We start from the raw sequence: 17,059 nt of genomic DNA, 5'->3' as shown, positions 1-17,059 counted from the left end.
GTGTCTGTACCGGAGTCTGCAACAATGTTATACAAAGGCTATAGTCAGGAGAACAATTTGAGTTTTGGGATGCAAATAAGACTATCGATGCAACTCATTCTGCCTTTGTAATTCCCACATTCAATGCGAATAAAGAATGTGTCTTTTAAATTGAAGAGTGTTCTTCAGGGCAATGTTACCAAAAAAGATGAACAGTAGGACTAAAATGTGCTTTAACACTAGATGTCTTTTGTCAGCTTAGCTGACACAAGAAATGTGAGGAATATTACAGGAGTACTCTCCCAGTGCCTTCAATTCTTCAACAGAAAGGAGGAAACCAGGTTCTTGAGGTTCCTCTGGATGGCAACGTGGTCCTCTGTGTATTAGCCATTCCCCCCAGTATTTTGACATCTGCAGAATTGCTGGGGGGACACTACCACATCACCCAGGTCATTAGAGAAGTTGATAAATGGAAGTAATACCCACCCCTGAGTTACCCACTAGTTACTGGCCGCCAACTAGAATTCTTGCCATAGATTCTCCACCCTCAAGGCCTGGCATTTTAACTAGCTTTCAGTCCTCCTCACTGTCTGCTCATCTAGCCCATACTTCATCAGCTTCTCTATGAGAATCGTATAGGGAGACAGTGCCAAAAGTCCTATTGATGTCCAGGTAAACAATATCCACTTCCCTTCTCTTGTGTATCAAGCCAGTCATTTCATCACATGGTGTCAGGTTGGTCAAGCATGACTTTTCCTTTGTGAATTTGTGCTGACTATTTCCGAACAATTCTTGTTGTTCATGTGCCTGGCAATGATTTCCAGGATTAGCTCCTCCATAGCCTTCCCAGGGATCAAGGTGATGGTTGACCAGGCTGTAGTTCCCCAGTTCCTTCTTGCCCTTTTTGAAGGCAGGAACAACATTTGTTTTCTGCCAGCTCTCAGGCACCTTCCCCAACTGTCATTATTTTTCAAAGACAATTAATTTTACTTTGAGAATCTATTTTAACTTTTAAAGAGCTAGAATGAAAATTACATACTATTAGTTGTTAATTGTTAAGCTTATTAAAACAGAAATGGTAACAGGTAAAAGGCAACCAGCTGGCATAAACCCCAGTAAGGGATGTGAGAGTAGAGAGCAAATATAACCAAAGCCATAAGATTGCTGGAGTAGTTCCATTTCCACATATTCAAGTAAGGTAAACATACCAGCAGGACTGACTTGGCTGAGGCAGGCTCACAGAGGTCTAAATATATCCCAGAATCACATCTTCCTTTCAAATTGTGCACATCTATCCTAGCCCCTACAGATAATATTGTGGTGTCATCCACAAGTTCTTTACCATTCCAGATAAACTGATTACTCTGTGTCTCATTCTTGGCAAAGACAATGAAGAGTTAAATACACCTGTATATGGCATAAGTCATCAATTTATGTGAATCTGTAGAGAATATTAGAATCAATGTATGAGAAAACTTCACACTCAGATTTGAATGTTGCTTAACAGATAGTCACAGTTTTTTTCTTTCTAGTGTCTTATATTGGTTAACAGTCTTTACTGTCTGGGCAGCAAGTTTCACACTCAGACATTTAAATTTTGAAAGCAAGAGAAAGCAGACACTGATGAAGCAACAGTAAAATCCCAAATATTTTTCTGATTAGAGAAGGATTAAAGAATTGCCGGGAAAGAGAGAAGTTTTAAATCTGAATAGATCACCAGAAATACCTTCCATACAAAGGGAATAAAGGGGTCCTCAACCAAGGGTCCCCTTCTGTGACAAATCTGGGTAAGGAAAGATTTTCATGAGAAGCCCAGTCACCAGGACACAGACTATTAAGCATCTGACAGTGGAACTGACAGTATAAAAGCCCAGTACCAGGTAAACACTGACTTGTACTGTTTCATCCTGCATATTTCTACCTTTCTAGATCCTGATATTCTAAGCAGTATATTTTGGGATTGTTTCTGTGCTGATTTAGCTGAAGCAGTTATTTAAGAAAACTGATTAATATGAGGAAACTCTGTCCTTAGAGAAGTGAACACATTTAAACTCCAGTGATGTCCAGGGACTTTGTGATAATTTTCATGAAAGTTTCTCTTGAGTTAATACAATTTAGTATAATTTAAGAGAAAACTACTTAGGTGTAGCTTTCTACCATTCAAAGTGCCAAACTACCATTCAAGTTACTACTTAAGCAATTAATAGGAGATTTATGTAAAGAATTATGGTGATCCATACAAACAAATAAGCATATTTTTTAATGATAGTATTTTTAGAAATTAACCTTACAAGGAAAAGTCATGGAAAATGTAGAGTGGTATTAAATTCAATCAATCCTAAATGTTATAAAGTTGTTCCTGTTTATGTGTTACAATAGTTAATGTCCCATTTCTACAAGGCTCAGATAGGTGTTTTTAAGGCACCTCACCAAATAAAATATTCATTAAAAATCAATAGCTTTCAGCAATAATGGACTGGTTATTATGGAAAAAAATTACAGAAAATACGTGAGGAAACATTTTTCATTGCTACTGTTTTTTAGTTTGAATCTAATTTATTCAGTTAGAGGCTCTCCTAACAGAATTAAACAATTCAACAGAGCATAAAAATTTAGTCAATCATAGCATTAGAAAAAACTAATTCTAGAACAATTATAAGTAAGAGGAAAGTATTAACAATTGGACTCATTTATTTATTATTGCTTCTCAGGAGCACACATACTGTGTTTTGGTTCAGCAATCAACACTGAACTACACAAGAACAAAGAAAACTTGTTCCAACAATGGTGGAACTGAAGTTTTTTTCACTTACGAAAGGTAAGGATAAGAAGCAGGTGATTTTCGCCTTGCTCTGCTTTTTTCCCTTTCCAACAATTTGGGTTCTTACCTTTAACATTTCAGAAAAATTACAGCATGACAACAGAGAAACTCTTGTCTGAACAGACAACAGAGAAAGCACAGCGGCAGGTGGGGAAGGGAAGTGGTGTGGAATCCTTGCTAAATATCTCAAATTTGTGCCTTCACACTTTCTAAAACCAAGTATATAAGTATTCTTTGTGCTTAGTGGCACTATGTAACTGACTAACTAGATCCCATTGCTCTGAATAGCAAAGCTGAAAATTGAGGGCCTATGCAGGAGACCAAATACTCTTTTCTTATTTTCACATAATGGTCCTTGTTTAGGTACTGGCTATTCAAAACAACACAGTTTGCCTAAAAAATGAAAATTATCTTTTTTTGATAAATTCTTTTAAACTTCTCTCTTATTACTGAGTGTGCTGTACAGCCACTCTGCTGTCATTCATAAGAAGTTTAATGCTTAATGGGAAGGAAGAGGGGGAAGAGAGGATGAGAAAACTTTTAAGTGTCCATTACAAATAAGCAAGAATTAAAGCAAGAAATATCACTATCACTTTAAATCACGTATATATATCTAAAAATATCTCCTAAAAGTGACATTTTTCTAGCATTGTAGAGACAATATGTAGGCAGGGAAAAGAAGAAATTGCCCCATGAGGATACATCTTTTTCTTCCCATTTTGTGTTTTGAATGAGGAAAGAAAAAGATGAATGGTTGGAAAGCAGCTCTCAATGCTGCTTTCTGTGTCTGTGACATAATGCAATTAATTGCTTATCTTTGCAAACACCACCCAAGTTTTCATATCCATTTTAGCAAAGGATCTGTCAGATAATTGATTAATTAAAAAGTACTAAAGGTGTTCGAGTAGCAGAATCAAATACCAGCAACATCATTATTACAGCCACGAGAACGCAGATCATATATTCTCCTTAACGACATTTTTTTTCTAACATTGTCGGCTTGCCAAGTCTGGAGAAGGTAAAATAGCTATACCTTAAAAGAATAAATATATCCTCTCTCAAAAGCAGTGCTCAACATTGAGCAGAAAATACCCAGAAGATTGTTCCATTTCCTTGTTGTGTCTGTGGTCCCAACTCTTGCAGGAAAATTACTAAATGCACAAAAGAGATCAGTCTTTATTGGTGTTTCAATTAGTAGGATAAAAACAATATCAGTGCAAAGTCATTAGTGCATGTCTTTAATAACACTTTTGTGATATTAAACATGTTATAAAAGTATCAAATCAGTTGTACTAGAAAGTTCCTGGTCATATTTAACATCATTAGAGGGGAAAAAATCTCCACGGTAAAAACGTACATAAAAACCTTAAGATCAGAACTGGTTAAAATCTGCTATGGTTTGTTACTTATCAAAGTCAATAATCTTATTGAAATATAACAACTAAGCTAAACAAATGAGGTCTTTATTCTAACAGAGAACCTTTTTCTGCATTATAAGGTGAAACTTATTATTTCTGTCTTTTAGTTTGAATGTGCCAGATGACACCTAAGAAATAGTGAAGGGAGAAAAAACAAATCTGTACTGTTGCTAATTGACTCTTGCATTGTTTAGTAAGAAGGCTTAATGGATAATAAGATTTATGTTTAGAGAAAAGTGTTAGATTCCAGGTTACGGTCACTGTACACAAACCACATCACTCTCACATGAATGTATGAATATCCCCAAAGTGTGACATTCCCCCAAAACTCATTTTAAAAATTCTTTTTGTTAGACAGCAAAACCATGCTAGATGTATCAGTGCAACACGTGTAGTAATACGGAAACTTCCACCAAAGCATAGCAGGGATCAGAGTACACAGTCTTTACTATTTTGCTAGCATTGAGCTTTCAAAGGAGTTTGGTACTGGCATTCTGTGTTGCACTAGTGAAACATAGGAGCAAACAAGTGAATCCAGGAATGATTGCCAGTAACTAAAGACTGGTTAAAACTTTACATGCAAACACACTGATGCACACAAAATATACTTAAAAACAAAGAAGATGTTAAAAATAATCAGGGATCTGATTATTTTAACAAGAATGGATACCAAATAACTGCAAGTTAATGCCAGATACTCATTCAGCTGTGAAGGCATGGAATGGAGAGAGGATGGAAAGAGAGAAGAGAGGAACAGAGAATGATAAGTCCATTAAGGAACTAATGAAAGTGAAGCTGGTATTGGAATGCTATAAGTGCTTCCTTCATTTCAGTTATAATTTTAAATGAAATATTTAGTAAATAAAGTTTTTTTGAGGGGATATGTGTAATATTCTGTGTACATATTTATCTTCTTCAGCGAAAACTTTTCTACAGGCAGCAGCAGCACTTCTTAATGACAATAACAACTCAGGAAAGGGATGAATAACCCCTTGGAGAAGTTCCTCTCTCATTGACCATGGGACTTCTTTAAGTATTCATTAAGTATTCATTATTAGGAGCATGGAATCTGTGTCTGTGTCCTACTTACAATAAGAATTAATTAGAATGTCTACCTCACCCTGAATTTGCACAGTTCTTGGAACAAGGAAAAACAGAAGGAAACTGTAGTAGCTCAATAAGCTGTCTTCTTTAAAACATTTCTCAGCATCTGCTGTCAGTTCTGGTCTCACTAGGTGAGAATTGCATCACATAATTACGATTTGTCCACTAGAATTGACTATACTGCTGATAACCTGGAATCAAGAACTCACTGTTACATCCGGATGCCTGTTTTTCAGCTGATAAATGTTTTAAACCAAAATCTATTGTGATAAAAAAAAGTAAGACAGTTACTCTGTCCTCTAAGCAATGTCTCCATTAGAAGAGAAGGAATATGACATTGGAGTAATGAGAATCCTAAACCTCAAGAGGCATTTGAAGAAATTGTCATTTATCTGAAAAAAAGATAAATAATCTCTGTCTCAGAAAACTATTGAGGAATCACATTTTTTATAGAACTTTGTTTCCATGAGATATGACATGGAAATATATAATATGTACTTCTCTTTTCTTGCAGTGTGATTTAAGAAGACACAGCGGTCAAACTAAAGGGCAAAACCTACTTAGCAAGGAGAAGCATTAAGATACTAGTTATTGATATTTTACTTATGCCAAAATAATTTAGAGATTTATACTGAGAGATATATATATATATGCTGTTTGTTTTTTCACTTGATTTGACACAAATTTAGTATATATTTATAAATGCTTGGAGCCACCTAGTTTAATTTCAGTGAAATGTTTTGACCCAGTTAAGGGGAAGGTAATGAAATAATTGTCCAGCAGGCACAAATAATGTTAATAATTGGATATGATTTGCAAAGTTAAACAAATCAGATTCTCATTGCTGGATCTAAAACCATCACAATAAAAAACAGTAATAATTTTTTTCATTATTTCATTATTTTATTCTATAGTCTGAGATCCTCATATGTCGTTTATTTAGCCAAATTTATCCCAACATTTATAGTAAATATAGATATAGCTGTAATAATTTGTTAGACAAATAATTTTTAGGCTAAGCATGAGAAGAAATCAATTAATGAATTAATTCTAAAAACCCCAACTTTTGACTATTTGGTTAGTTGTCGACTTCTGCTCATCCTCCAACTAATTTTTTAACCAAAGATCCCTCTTTGTTTTTGTGATCTCTGTATGGGCTCTGAGTTTTCTGTTAGTGTATTCATTGGTAGAAACCTGCTCATTCCCTTTTGATACAATCAACCATTTGAACCCCAGAGGGTATATTATCAAGTGTTAATGGAAGCAGCCAAAATGTTTGTGAACCAAGATTTAGAGTAGGCTTCAGACTCCCTGAACATGATTTAGGTTGAATGACAGCACCTATACTTAAAGAGAGGCCCTAGACAGACATCTGGATATATTAGAGATCCAGGCAATCACCAAATATGGTTGCCGGATTCTGCAAGTGGGGTGAGGTGATCCTGGTTATATGTGCAAAGTTGGGGGTGAGAGGCTGGAGTGAAGCCCTATGGAAAGAGATCTGGGGGTCTGAGTTGATGGCATGTTGAATATGATCGGTGTGTCCTTGCAGCCAAAAGGGCTAGGGAGCCTCAAGCACAGCACAGCTAGCCTGTCAGATTTCAAGGGGCATCTGAATGATGCTCTTAGTCACATAGTTTAGTCCTGCTAGGAGAAGGAAGCTGGACTCAGTGATCCTTGTGGGTCCCTTCTAAGTTGAGACATCCTGTGGTTCTATGATACCCAAGGATAGAGAAAGTATCACTGTCATTATCATTTTAGAAGCAAAATAATTACAGCTGCATTTGGTGAAGGGCTTGATGTTGTTGATCCATTAGTTGTACTCAAAGAAAATTTGGCAGGCAAGAGTTATCAAGTAAGTTTATGGATCCTAATGAAGTTTGTAGGAACGGAGTGCTAGGCCAGCAGTTCTTCCTGTTTCAAAAAAGAGTTGTAGGGGCAAAAAAATTCTGTGCTTTCATGTGAAGCTGCTTTATAAATGCAAAAACCTTAGGCTTTATGGAACCTCTTTGATAGACTATTTGGAATGTTAAAATCTTCTAAAATAATGTCTTGGGTCTGACCTTATGTTTCACACAGTGGTTTTCACTGTTGACTGGCAAGGACTCTCTCTGCTTGTTAATCTTCTGGATTTATCTTTTATGGATTTAGATTAGCATCCATCAATGTGGTCTATAAAGCACAATCATGGTTGTTGCACAGCCAAAGCTTGCATAACAATAAGAAAAGGTTCTCAGTAATTTGAAGACTGAGCTCATAAAGTTCAAGTACTATGCAGCTAATATTTAGGTGCTATACAGAAACTGAACTGAATTAACACTTCTTTTGCCACTGTGTTGATTACTGTGAAAATTTATGATTGTTTACTGGGGAGGTGGACTTTACACAGTTTAAGTAACTGTTATCATAATGCCAAGCTCACTGAGAATCTCTCTAAGTAATTCCTAATTGTAACCAAATCGTGACAATAAATAAATTCAAGAATTACCCAATATAGCCAAAGATTTAAAAAAACAGTAGTATAAAGCTAGGAATAGTTGTCCTCCTGTAGTAGACAAAAGGTACACAAAGACTCTTCCCATGAAGTTCTTTGTTTCAAAAGATAAAACTTAGCCTTTGGTCAATTAATTAGAATGTATGTAATTCATAATTTAGACTACTATGTTACTAGGCTGATAAGCTATCTCTAAACTTATAATTAATATAAAAAGGATGTATTGTTCTCATTTTTTGTGTGCTTTTACAGATTTTTATTTTCAAAACTTATTGCTATTTATAAGAAAATTTCCAGTGACATTTAATCAGCTTCATATCAGACCATAAAGCTTTTATTTTACCTAGCTAATACAATAAGTCATATATTTCCTCCTTATATGGCTTTTCTATGTAGAAACAATCAGGAAGACTAATCCAAGTTAACTTTAAAAATGGATTAATTAAGCTATATAAAAGTGTGACGTGGGCACTCAGAATTAAAGCAGCCTAGTGAAATATCAATCAATTCAATTTCAAGATAGGTTAAATGAAATTAAATCAAGGTCACCTTAGTTCCTAATAAGTGACCACTCAAGCATTTAGAACTGTGTAACTGAGCTCTTTCAATGCACACCTCTTGTTAATGTACAGCATGCCCCTGGTTAGACAGCTTCTCAAATTTAGTCTCCACATATTTATTTAGAAGTCAACTTCAGAATAGGGGAATGACTATCATCAAGTTGTTGGAAAGCCTACGTATGAAGCCTTGGTCCTCAAAGTCCAAACAACCTAACATGTTGAGACATTCCTGTGTATCCACGGAACAGAGGCTGTTCTGCATGGACTCTCTTGCAAGCAGCCTCAGTGCACAGCTCATCCTGCTCTTACAGTGAGCACTTGTCCTGCAGAGTGATGAGTACCCTGGAAAATCTTACTGAGACACAATATACTGCATAGATACAAGTCTCGTAAGTGAATGAGCACAGATCTGATGTAACGAATTCTGAAACTTCTCAAAGTACCATTCCCTTATATTGTTTTCCAGTCAATGGTACACTTTTTTATTTCCAGAAAACACAACATTAATATTAGTGATTTATTGCTGAATTCTGGTGAGAATATATTATTAATCTCTAATATAAATTATTTCAAAGATGCTATTTCTATTTTCATTACTACTTTTAGAGGGACAGCTGTTACAGCTAATGGTACCTTCTCTGTTCTAGATTTCTGTTTTGAGAAAGGACATAGTACCTTTTCTTCCTCATATTTTTGTTCAGCTTCTTTGGTCTAGTTACATTCAAATGGTCAGCTTCAGTAGTAGGAGTTTATGCAGCTGAAATTCTGGAAGAAACTGCTGACAGAGTATCAGAACCATGATACATCTGAGATGTACAGACTGGGTGGCAAGGTAAGTAGAAAATGTACTCCCAGCAGTTCATTATAGATGAGAGCTATCTGTCCTGAATCAAAGTTCTTGGTTCTTCTTTTGAATATTATGCATTATTTTTAAAGTAGTTCAAAGTTTTTGTTTCATGGAACAGAACCAATATATTTATACTTAATGAAATTGAATAAAACCACAACTTCAGAATAAAGAAAAAGATCAGATTTTGCTCCAAAGTCTTCAAATGCTTCAGAACTGAAGGAAAAATGTCAAGATTATCTAATCCTCATTCAAAATAACAATCCATAGAATAAATCTTATACATTGCACTCCTGACAAGATCATGTTTCCTCATCATTGCGTAAGCATCTTTGATGGTCTCTCAAACTGCTCTTATATAAAATCTCCTATTTAATAGAACTTTCTGCTTTTGCAGATTTGGAAATACTCTTTGCACTGGAAAGTATCTTACATGAATACAGAAAATGCAAAGCAATAGAACCACCTTACAGTAATAAACCAATTGTCACATGCTAATACAGACAAATAATGGATTAATCCACTGGAGTTGCTGAGGTTTTCCTGTGGTGACTGCTATGTGCTGTTGAATATATTTTTCTGAGAATATGATGAAATTATTCTCTTTAGGCTAGAAAACATCTGAAAAACTGTATCAGTCCCTATCACTACAAAAGCAGAATATAAATCTAGATGAGAAATGTGGGTGGTTTTTTTTGTGGGTTTGTTTTGTGTTGTTTTTTTCATAAATGCTTTAGTATAATATGTTCACATGAACTGTGTTAAATTCTGTTTAATGATAATTTTAGTTTTCCTGGAGGTATAACTTTTTTTTTTGAATGAATGAATGAACAGTACATATTGTTCTCCTGCCCAAGAAAGTTTTAAAACTCTAATAATATAGGAGAACAGATACATTAATTAAGTAAACCTATTTATGATACATGTATTTAAATGGAAATTAGCATGACAATTACTACAATTTCTTATGACCGACCTTGAAAATAATCTACATATTTCTCTAATTTAACAAAAAAACCTAGATAAGATTAGTATAAATCTCATTATTTTTCACTTTTAATGCTCTTCCATCACAGCCTCTCTTTATTTCTGCCACATCTGCACATCTGTGAGCCTAGATTACAGCACAGTAAAAACATCAACCTCTTCAACTAACTGTGACAAATGCAACACATATTGTTTCCTGAGTTTTTAGCCATGAGGATAGTTACAAGGTAAGTTACAAGGTACTAAACATAATAAACTTTTTATTATTTGAGATTTTTCACACTCTGTTATAAGCCTTAGAATAAACTGGGGCTTATATAAAAGTATACAATACTTCATATAATGTATATGGAAGATAGCCCTCCACACAGAGTTGCACTTGTACACTCCTCAGTTTCTACTCCAGGAGTCAACAAATCTGATTCCATCTGTTTGTTATTACATTTGTTATAAGATAGGAAAAAATCCCAAGAGTTCTAAGAATTCAAATTTTTTGCGTGTGTGGCTAAGTTTCAGCTGGGTACACCTGTCAATTTTTGACATTTAGGGAGGGAGAAAGAAGGGGAAAGACTTTTATGTAATTGCACACAGCTCTACAGGAGTGAAATTTAGTGTCCACTGCACTTATCACCATTGCTTGTGAAAGGTACTCTACTGTTTAAAATTCTGTTTAAATGCGGAACATTCTAAAATTGAAGATATATACAGCTTTTTAAATTGCTTTTTTGTCTTTATCTGATTGCTTTTTAATACCAGGGAAGGACTGAAAGACTCTGATAAAAATCTAAGAACATGTGTATCTACTCCATGCAGCTTTTGAAAGCTGAAAGAAGATTTACTATTTAGATTTTTAGGTTAGCTCAGGATGTGTAAATCCTTTTCTACTTCCTTTTATCAGCAGAAAGTATTAGCATTCATAAAACTGGAGAAAATGCACTGGCTTTGTCTTGAAATCACACAGTAAAAAGAAATCAAATTTTAACTGAAGTGTGCATGACCTAGGATTTAGTCTCAATTTGAGCAAATGCCAAAGAAAAATATTCACAAAGTGAAATAATTTTGAAGTTCTTCTGGAAACCTTTAATCCAATTTCTGAAAACTAACTTATTCTTCTTAGTGGACAAAGAATATTTGAAAATATTTATATAGTAAGTTCTATTTACGAAGCCAGTTATGAACTGTTTGCACAGAGCTGCTTATGATCTGGGAAACATCCAGTCAAGAATAATTGCACAATGAAAATGTACAATTAAGTTAACCAATCATAACAATCACTGTAAACAAAATCCACAGTAACACAGTTTTTGAATGATAGAACATTCACAGGAGTGTTGTGTGCAGGAGGAAGACAAGTTTTTATACATTCTTAGTTTACACTGAATTTGGAATTTTGCTCCATATGATAAATGTTTTCTCTCCTGGCAAAATATTTGGTGTAACTGAACTGCTTCTTTATTATGATCAGTATTACTTAGACTATATGAATACCATATTTATAAAGAGTATTATTATTTTTTTTTGCTAGCATAGATTCTACCTTCTATATCTGTCACTGAACAACTGAAACATTAAGAGGAATTAAAGTTTATGTCGGATTCTAAAACTCCATATTCCTGATTAAAAAAAACAAAAAAATTTGGAAAAAAAAAGCTAAGCCATGGTAGTTACCCTTACACAACAAAGTCAGTTGAGCCATTTGTGCAAATATTTTGACACAAGCACACATGCTAATATTTGGATCCTTGATACTAGAATTTTATTTGCATTTTCTCTTCTTTGATGTCAGATTGATCGGTACTTGTTTTATACTTAGCTACTGCTTTTATTATTATTCAAATATTTTGGGTTTATCCATATGGATTTCTAAATACACAGATACATACAGCTACACATATATCACACATTTTATATCATGTAAATAGGGCTCTAAAGCATTTTACTTATAATAAAAGAGGTAATATTAAAAAAGAAGTATGAGCCGAAAAAGTCTGGATGATGAGGTGAAATTCTTTCCTCACTAGTTTAAGACAACAAATATTTGCTAGGAAGTTCTATATTAATATTTAGTTTATATTTTCTGTGTAAACAAATTACACTTTACAGGTGAGATTAAAAAGTTCTATTATTGTTTCTCATGAATCTCAATGTCCTTCCTATACTGCTGCACCCAAAACTGCACACAGTGCTCGAGGTGCAGCCTCACCAAGGCCAAGTAGAGGGGCAGGATCACCTCCTTGGCCCTGCTGGTCACACTATTCCTGATGTAGGCCAGGATGGTGTTTGCCTTGGCCACCTGGGCACACTGCTGGCTCATGTTCAGCCAGCTGTCAATAAGGACCCCCAGGTGCCTCTCTACTGGGCAGCTCTCCAGTCACTCCTCCCCAAGCCTGTGGTGCTGCTGGGGGTTGTTGTGGCCGAAGTGCAGGACCCGACATTTGGTCTTATTGAAACTCATGCCATTGGCCTTGGCCCATCGATCAAGCCTGTCCAGATCCCTCCGCAGAATCTCCTACCCTCAAGCAGATCGACACTCCTACCCAGCTTAGTGTCATCTGCAAACTTACTAAGGGTGCACTCTGTCCCCTCATCCAAATAATCAATAAAGATGTGAAGCAGAAGCAAACCTAGAAGCATATGTTTGTTTTAAATAATGCACCACCAAATTAATTATGGGCTACGTGGTTTATACAGTAATTAACTGAATATATGCTTAACATTTTAGGAAGGTTATAAAGCAATACAATTTGAGCAAACCATTCTCCACAGAAAGAATATTTATGAATTTGATTTACCTGCTTGCCTCACACCTTATTCCATAGACTTGAATGATACATGGAAAGATAACAAGTGTGATCTTTACAAAAAACCTTCACAAACAAAACCCGTAAAACAAAAAGGACATTTTTGGAAAGGAAAAGGAAGGTCCTTTATGATAAAGGAAAATCATGTACCTGATGTCAGGTTGTGATGTCGTGGAGCTTCTTTTACTGGAGGGACTCCTAAAGAACAAAATATAGATGATAAATTAATCTTCAGTTTCAGGTGAAAATATTTATATAAATTTCAGTAAGAATCAAGCTGGTTTCTTGGAATGTCTATAAACCAGATGGTTTTTCAAATGTAACTTTCCTAGTAAACGATTTAAACATAGATACTAGTTTAGCTAATTTGCACCAGTAAAACCAACTAACTTTGTTATCCAAGGTTCCAGGACTTCAATAAATACAATATTCAATGTTTACATAAAAGTCACTCTCTTTGACCAACGTAGAGAAGGCATTTATATCTTAAGTCTTTATACATCAGTGTAAGATTACTAGATGCATTGGAGGTATAGCAGAAACTGTTTCTCTTTGTGCATATTACTGTAGGGAAACAATCAAGGCAGTGTTGTGTCCAGTAGGCTAATCACAATACAGGTGGCTATGAAGCATATCTTACTTTTAAAAGCACGTATTGTTATCTATGTAGTTATTCTTAAGTGTGAAGCAGGTAATCTAAAGCATCACACAAGCAATTGAGATGAACTTTGCACTGCTTCACTAGGGAGTATAACAGTCGACTAAGTGGGGACTACTTATCCGCTTGTCTGTGGATACAGTGCTGGAGGACCCTGCAGAAAGACTAATGAATGCAGCACCAGGCAGGGAGGGTCACAGGCAGGGCACTGCTGCAGCCAGACTTAATATGCTGACCTAATCCTTCATACTCATGTGCACAGGAGCCATCAGACATTCAATTACCAGGGATTTCTACACAATTTCATAATTTTGGCTCACTTGCACATATTTAGGAAGACTAACAAAGCTCCTTTTTTCCAATCTCATGAAAAAAAACACCAAACACAACAAACCTAACGTATGCATTTTCATGGCTGTTTTCAGAGATATAAACATTTTTATTACCTTTGCTTTTTTCATCTTTCATATGTTTCTTCTCAATTGTTTTTTCTAGCGAAGAAAAAGTAACACAGTTCAAGGTTCATTGACTGAATTCTGAACAGATCATTACTGAAGGTTTTAATATAAAATCTTTGAAAATTAACACAGCTCTTTTAGGGGTTGTTTCAAACAGCAATACATACAAAATTGTAATTTAATATTATTTTTTTTATCATCTAAACATGCATGTGCACACAGAGTAAATGCCTACCTTCTTTTTCTTTAGCTGTCTTTGTTTTTTTCATAGCTAGAAAGATTTGCAAGGAAACAACATTAAGTGACAGGCATCAGAAACAGGGAGCTTTTACTGGAAGTACATCGCACAAAGCTGATTGCCCTAGTAGTTTCCCTGGAATAATAAGGGTGGTAAATGTGTCTCATGGCATGTATACAATGTATCTAATATTACAACAGTGGCTGCTACTCTTAGCGGCAGTAGCAGTTCCGGGCTTTCTGAACAGTCATTGGAAATTCCCTAAGTATTGCTGGTTGCAGAGCAGTTTGGAAACTTCTGATACAGGCTTTAGGCACTAGAATTCTGTAATTCCCAAACTACTGTCATAAATTCCTAATTATTGGTGCCCAAAATGCACCAGGGAAGGATCCCTCTGGCTATTGTCTGCTTCTTACCTTCTCCTGGACCAATCTCAATCACCTCAGACAAACAAAAAGCCCATGCAGGACATGGAGCTAGATGGACCTGAAGAACTACCAACTGTGACCATTCTGAAGCCCTGCAGCAGTAGATTTGGATTTATTTTATTCAGTTCATTTTTCACTAATTGTACATTCACTTAGAACATATGCTTTTTTTTTTCCATTTGGCATCCTTTTTCCTAGCCCACAAATGCAGATGTTTGGTCTGTTGACCCCTTTCAAGAAGGCAGATTGAACTTGAGCAAGGTGTATTGCTTTAGGCATCTGAGCCCATTTCAGTATTCCCTGTTGACTCCAGCAGAAAACTGACAGGCTGCCTTCAAATTGCTAATTTTCACTTCATATTGTCCAACCGGTTGCAATAATGCTTTGTTCAATGTCGTCTGGAGCATGTGTTATCTGATTAACACTTGCTTGTTCAGTGCTGATCAACTGTGTCTAGCTCACCAAAATACTGCAGATGAGCAGTGAAAATATAATATAATCAGCCAGTCCCACCAGGCTTTGGTAGAGAACTGCAGACCTGCAACATGGCCAGTACACCAATGCTGATTTACAGTCGCATTGTTCATTGTTGATTAACAATATGCTTTAATCAACAGTGGTATGTTCCTTGGTTCTTTCCATAGGATGTACAAGAGAAATGCAATATTTACCTGCTGTTGGGATTTCATACACTGGCTCTCCAGGAAAGTAATAAAAAATGAAGAAGAAGGGCAACAGAAAAGAAAATGAGGTTCAGTACCTTGCCTTTTCAAGGAAAATAACTAATTAAATAAATGTCTTTAATCTGTAACTTTTCTGCAGGATATTAATTTGCAAAGAAATGTGCCTCAACAACAGGCATGTACACAGAATTTCACACTGAAAGCTGATTCCTACTCTTTGAAGTGCTCTAATCCAGCATGCAAGGGTTTTGCAAATGCAAACACTGTGCCAGACAAAGCTTTCTGGCAAGCAAATATTTAAATAGAGTTCTTTTAAAATGAACATTCAAGGTTGTAGCTGACTATGTTCCTTTCCAAGAAAATTTATTCAGTTTAATTGTTACCTCTCTTTTCATGTTATCCACACATCACAACAAAAGGCTGACACTGACCTTCAACAGCTGTCATTCACCCCTGTATAACTGTTTCTCCTGCATTATCAGTTTGTCTTGTCTCTTAAGAGTAAAACTCTGGAGAGGTGGAAAAATTTTTACTACATCATTGCACAGCACCTAGTGCAAAAGAGGTGTATATTTTCCCATGCTATCATAATACTCATAACAATTAATGAAAAAAGTTCAATGCAATGGGACAGCAATTCCCTTGTAAAATGTGTGTAAACCATCATTACTCCTTTTAAATCAAAGGAATTAATTAAATTGTGATTTGGAACCCAAGAGTTTTTTACACATCACTACTTCATTAGTCCCGGTTGTACTTGAGAAATCAGTTTTAAGGTGAGAGAATAACCTCCCTAGCCAGGCAAAACCTTTATTCTTTCAACCTAGAGCTGGATTAAAAAAACAAACAAACAAACAAAAAAAAAGGAATAAGGGCATAAAGCATTTCAAGGTTTCCTGTGATGGAATTATATCTGTATTTTCGTCATGTTGAGTTTTGGCTTCAGATGAACATGAGGTTCTACAGCTCACACCAAAGTGAAAATGTTTCAGTCAATGCTTTTTCAACAGGAAGACTGTGAAATTAAGCATGGTTTTCACTGACAAGTTCAGGTCTTTGTTTGTAAGGAGTCTCATAAATGTCAGTGCTCAATATTTAGGCACCAAAGGCGTTAAGCAAAGGATAGTTTTGCTGCTATTTAACCCCAGCATGCTTAAGGCTGTTAATATTTACATTTCTGCTTATGATCATGCTCATAGTTGCTGAAAGCTGATACATTACTGCATCATGACCTGGGGATAAATATGTGTTCTCATTTTCACATGAAAAATAAAAAGATTTTTCTGAGGCACCAGATCTAAGAAAGGGGTTCATGCTCTCAAGTCTTAAATGAGTTGTTCCTCTTGAACACCAAACATGGTTTGGTATTCTTGCATGAGTAAGAAATACCATCAGTTTTGTCCTCTGTTCAAGCTAATAAGTCACTATTTTAAAGAGCCTTTCATCAGTATGCAGGTCTCAAAGACCCTTCTCTGTGCTAAAACAGGAATAGTGAAAAATAATTTGTATCCGCATGATAATTCACTTAACAGGTCACTATAAACATGTTTGTAGTTAATTTGGGGACTTTACAAACTCAGCCT

The 17,059-nt window shown here is 35.5% G+C and overlaps 1 protein-coding gene across 17 annotated transcripts in view; it reads right to left on the bottom strand.

The window, feature by feature from the left end:
- The window catches only part of TRDN (triadin), a 239,479-nt gene that overhangs the window by 13,649 nt on the left and 208,771 nt on the right, over positions 1-17,059 (bottom strand). For 12 of the 17 annotated variants that reach the window (XM_051616090.1, XM_051616102.1, XM_051616086.1 and 9 more), the window contains 4 exons: positions 15,465-15,491; positions 14,363-14,398; positions 14,116-14,160; positions 13,162-13,209 (listed from right to left, as the gene is read on the bottom strand). In XM_051616090.1, the coding sequence (XP_051472050.1) occupies positions 13,162-13,209; positions 14,116-14,160; positions 14,363-14,398; positions 15,465-15,491 (156 nt within the window). The remainder of the gene's footprint in view (positions 1-13,161; positions 13,210-14,115; positions 14,161-14,362; positions 14,399-15,464; positions 15,492-17,059) is intronic. The other 5 variants (XM_051616091.1, XM_051616096.1, XM_051616099.1 and 2 more) reach the window with 2 other exon arrangements.

The sequence above is a fragment of the Apus apus genome, chromosome 3 (assembly GCF_020740795.1).
Source record: "Apus apus isolate bApuApu2 chromosome 3, bApuApu2.pri.cur, whole genome shotgun sequence".
NCBI lineage: Eukaryota > Metazoa > Chordata > Aves > Apodiformes > Apodidae > Apus > Apus apus.
This window is presented reverse-complemented; position numbering and strand designations above follow the sequence as displayed.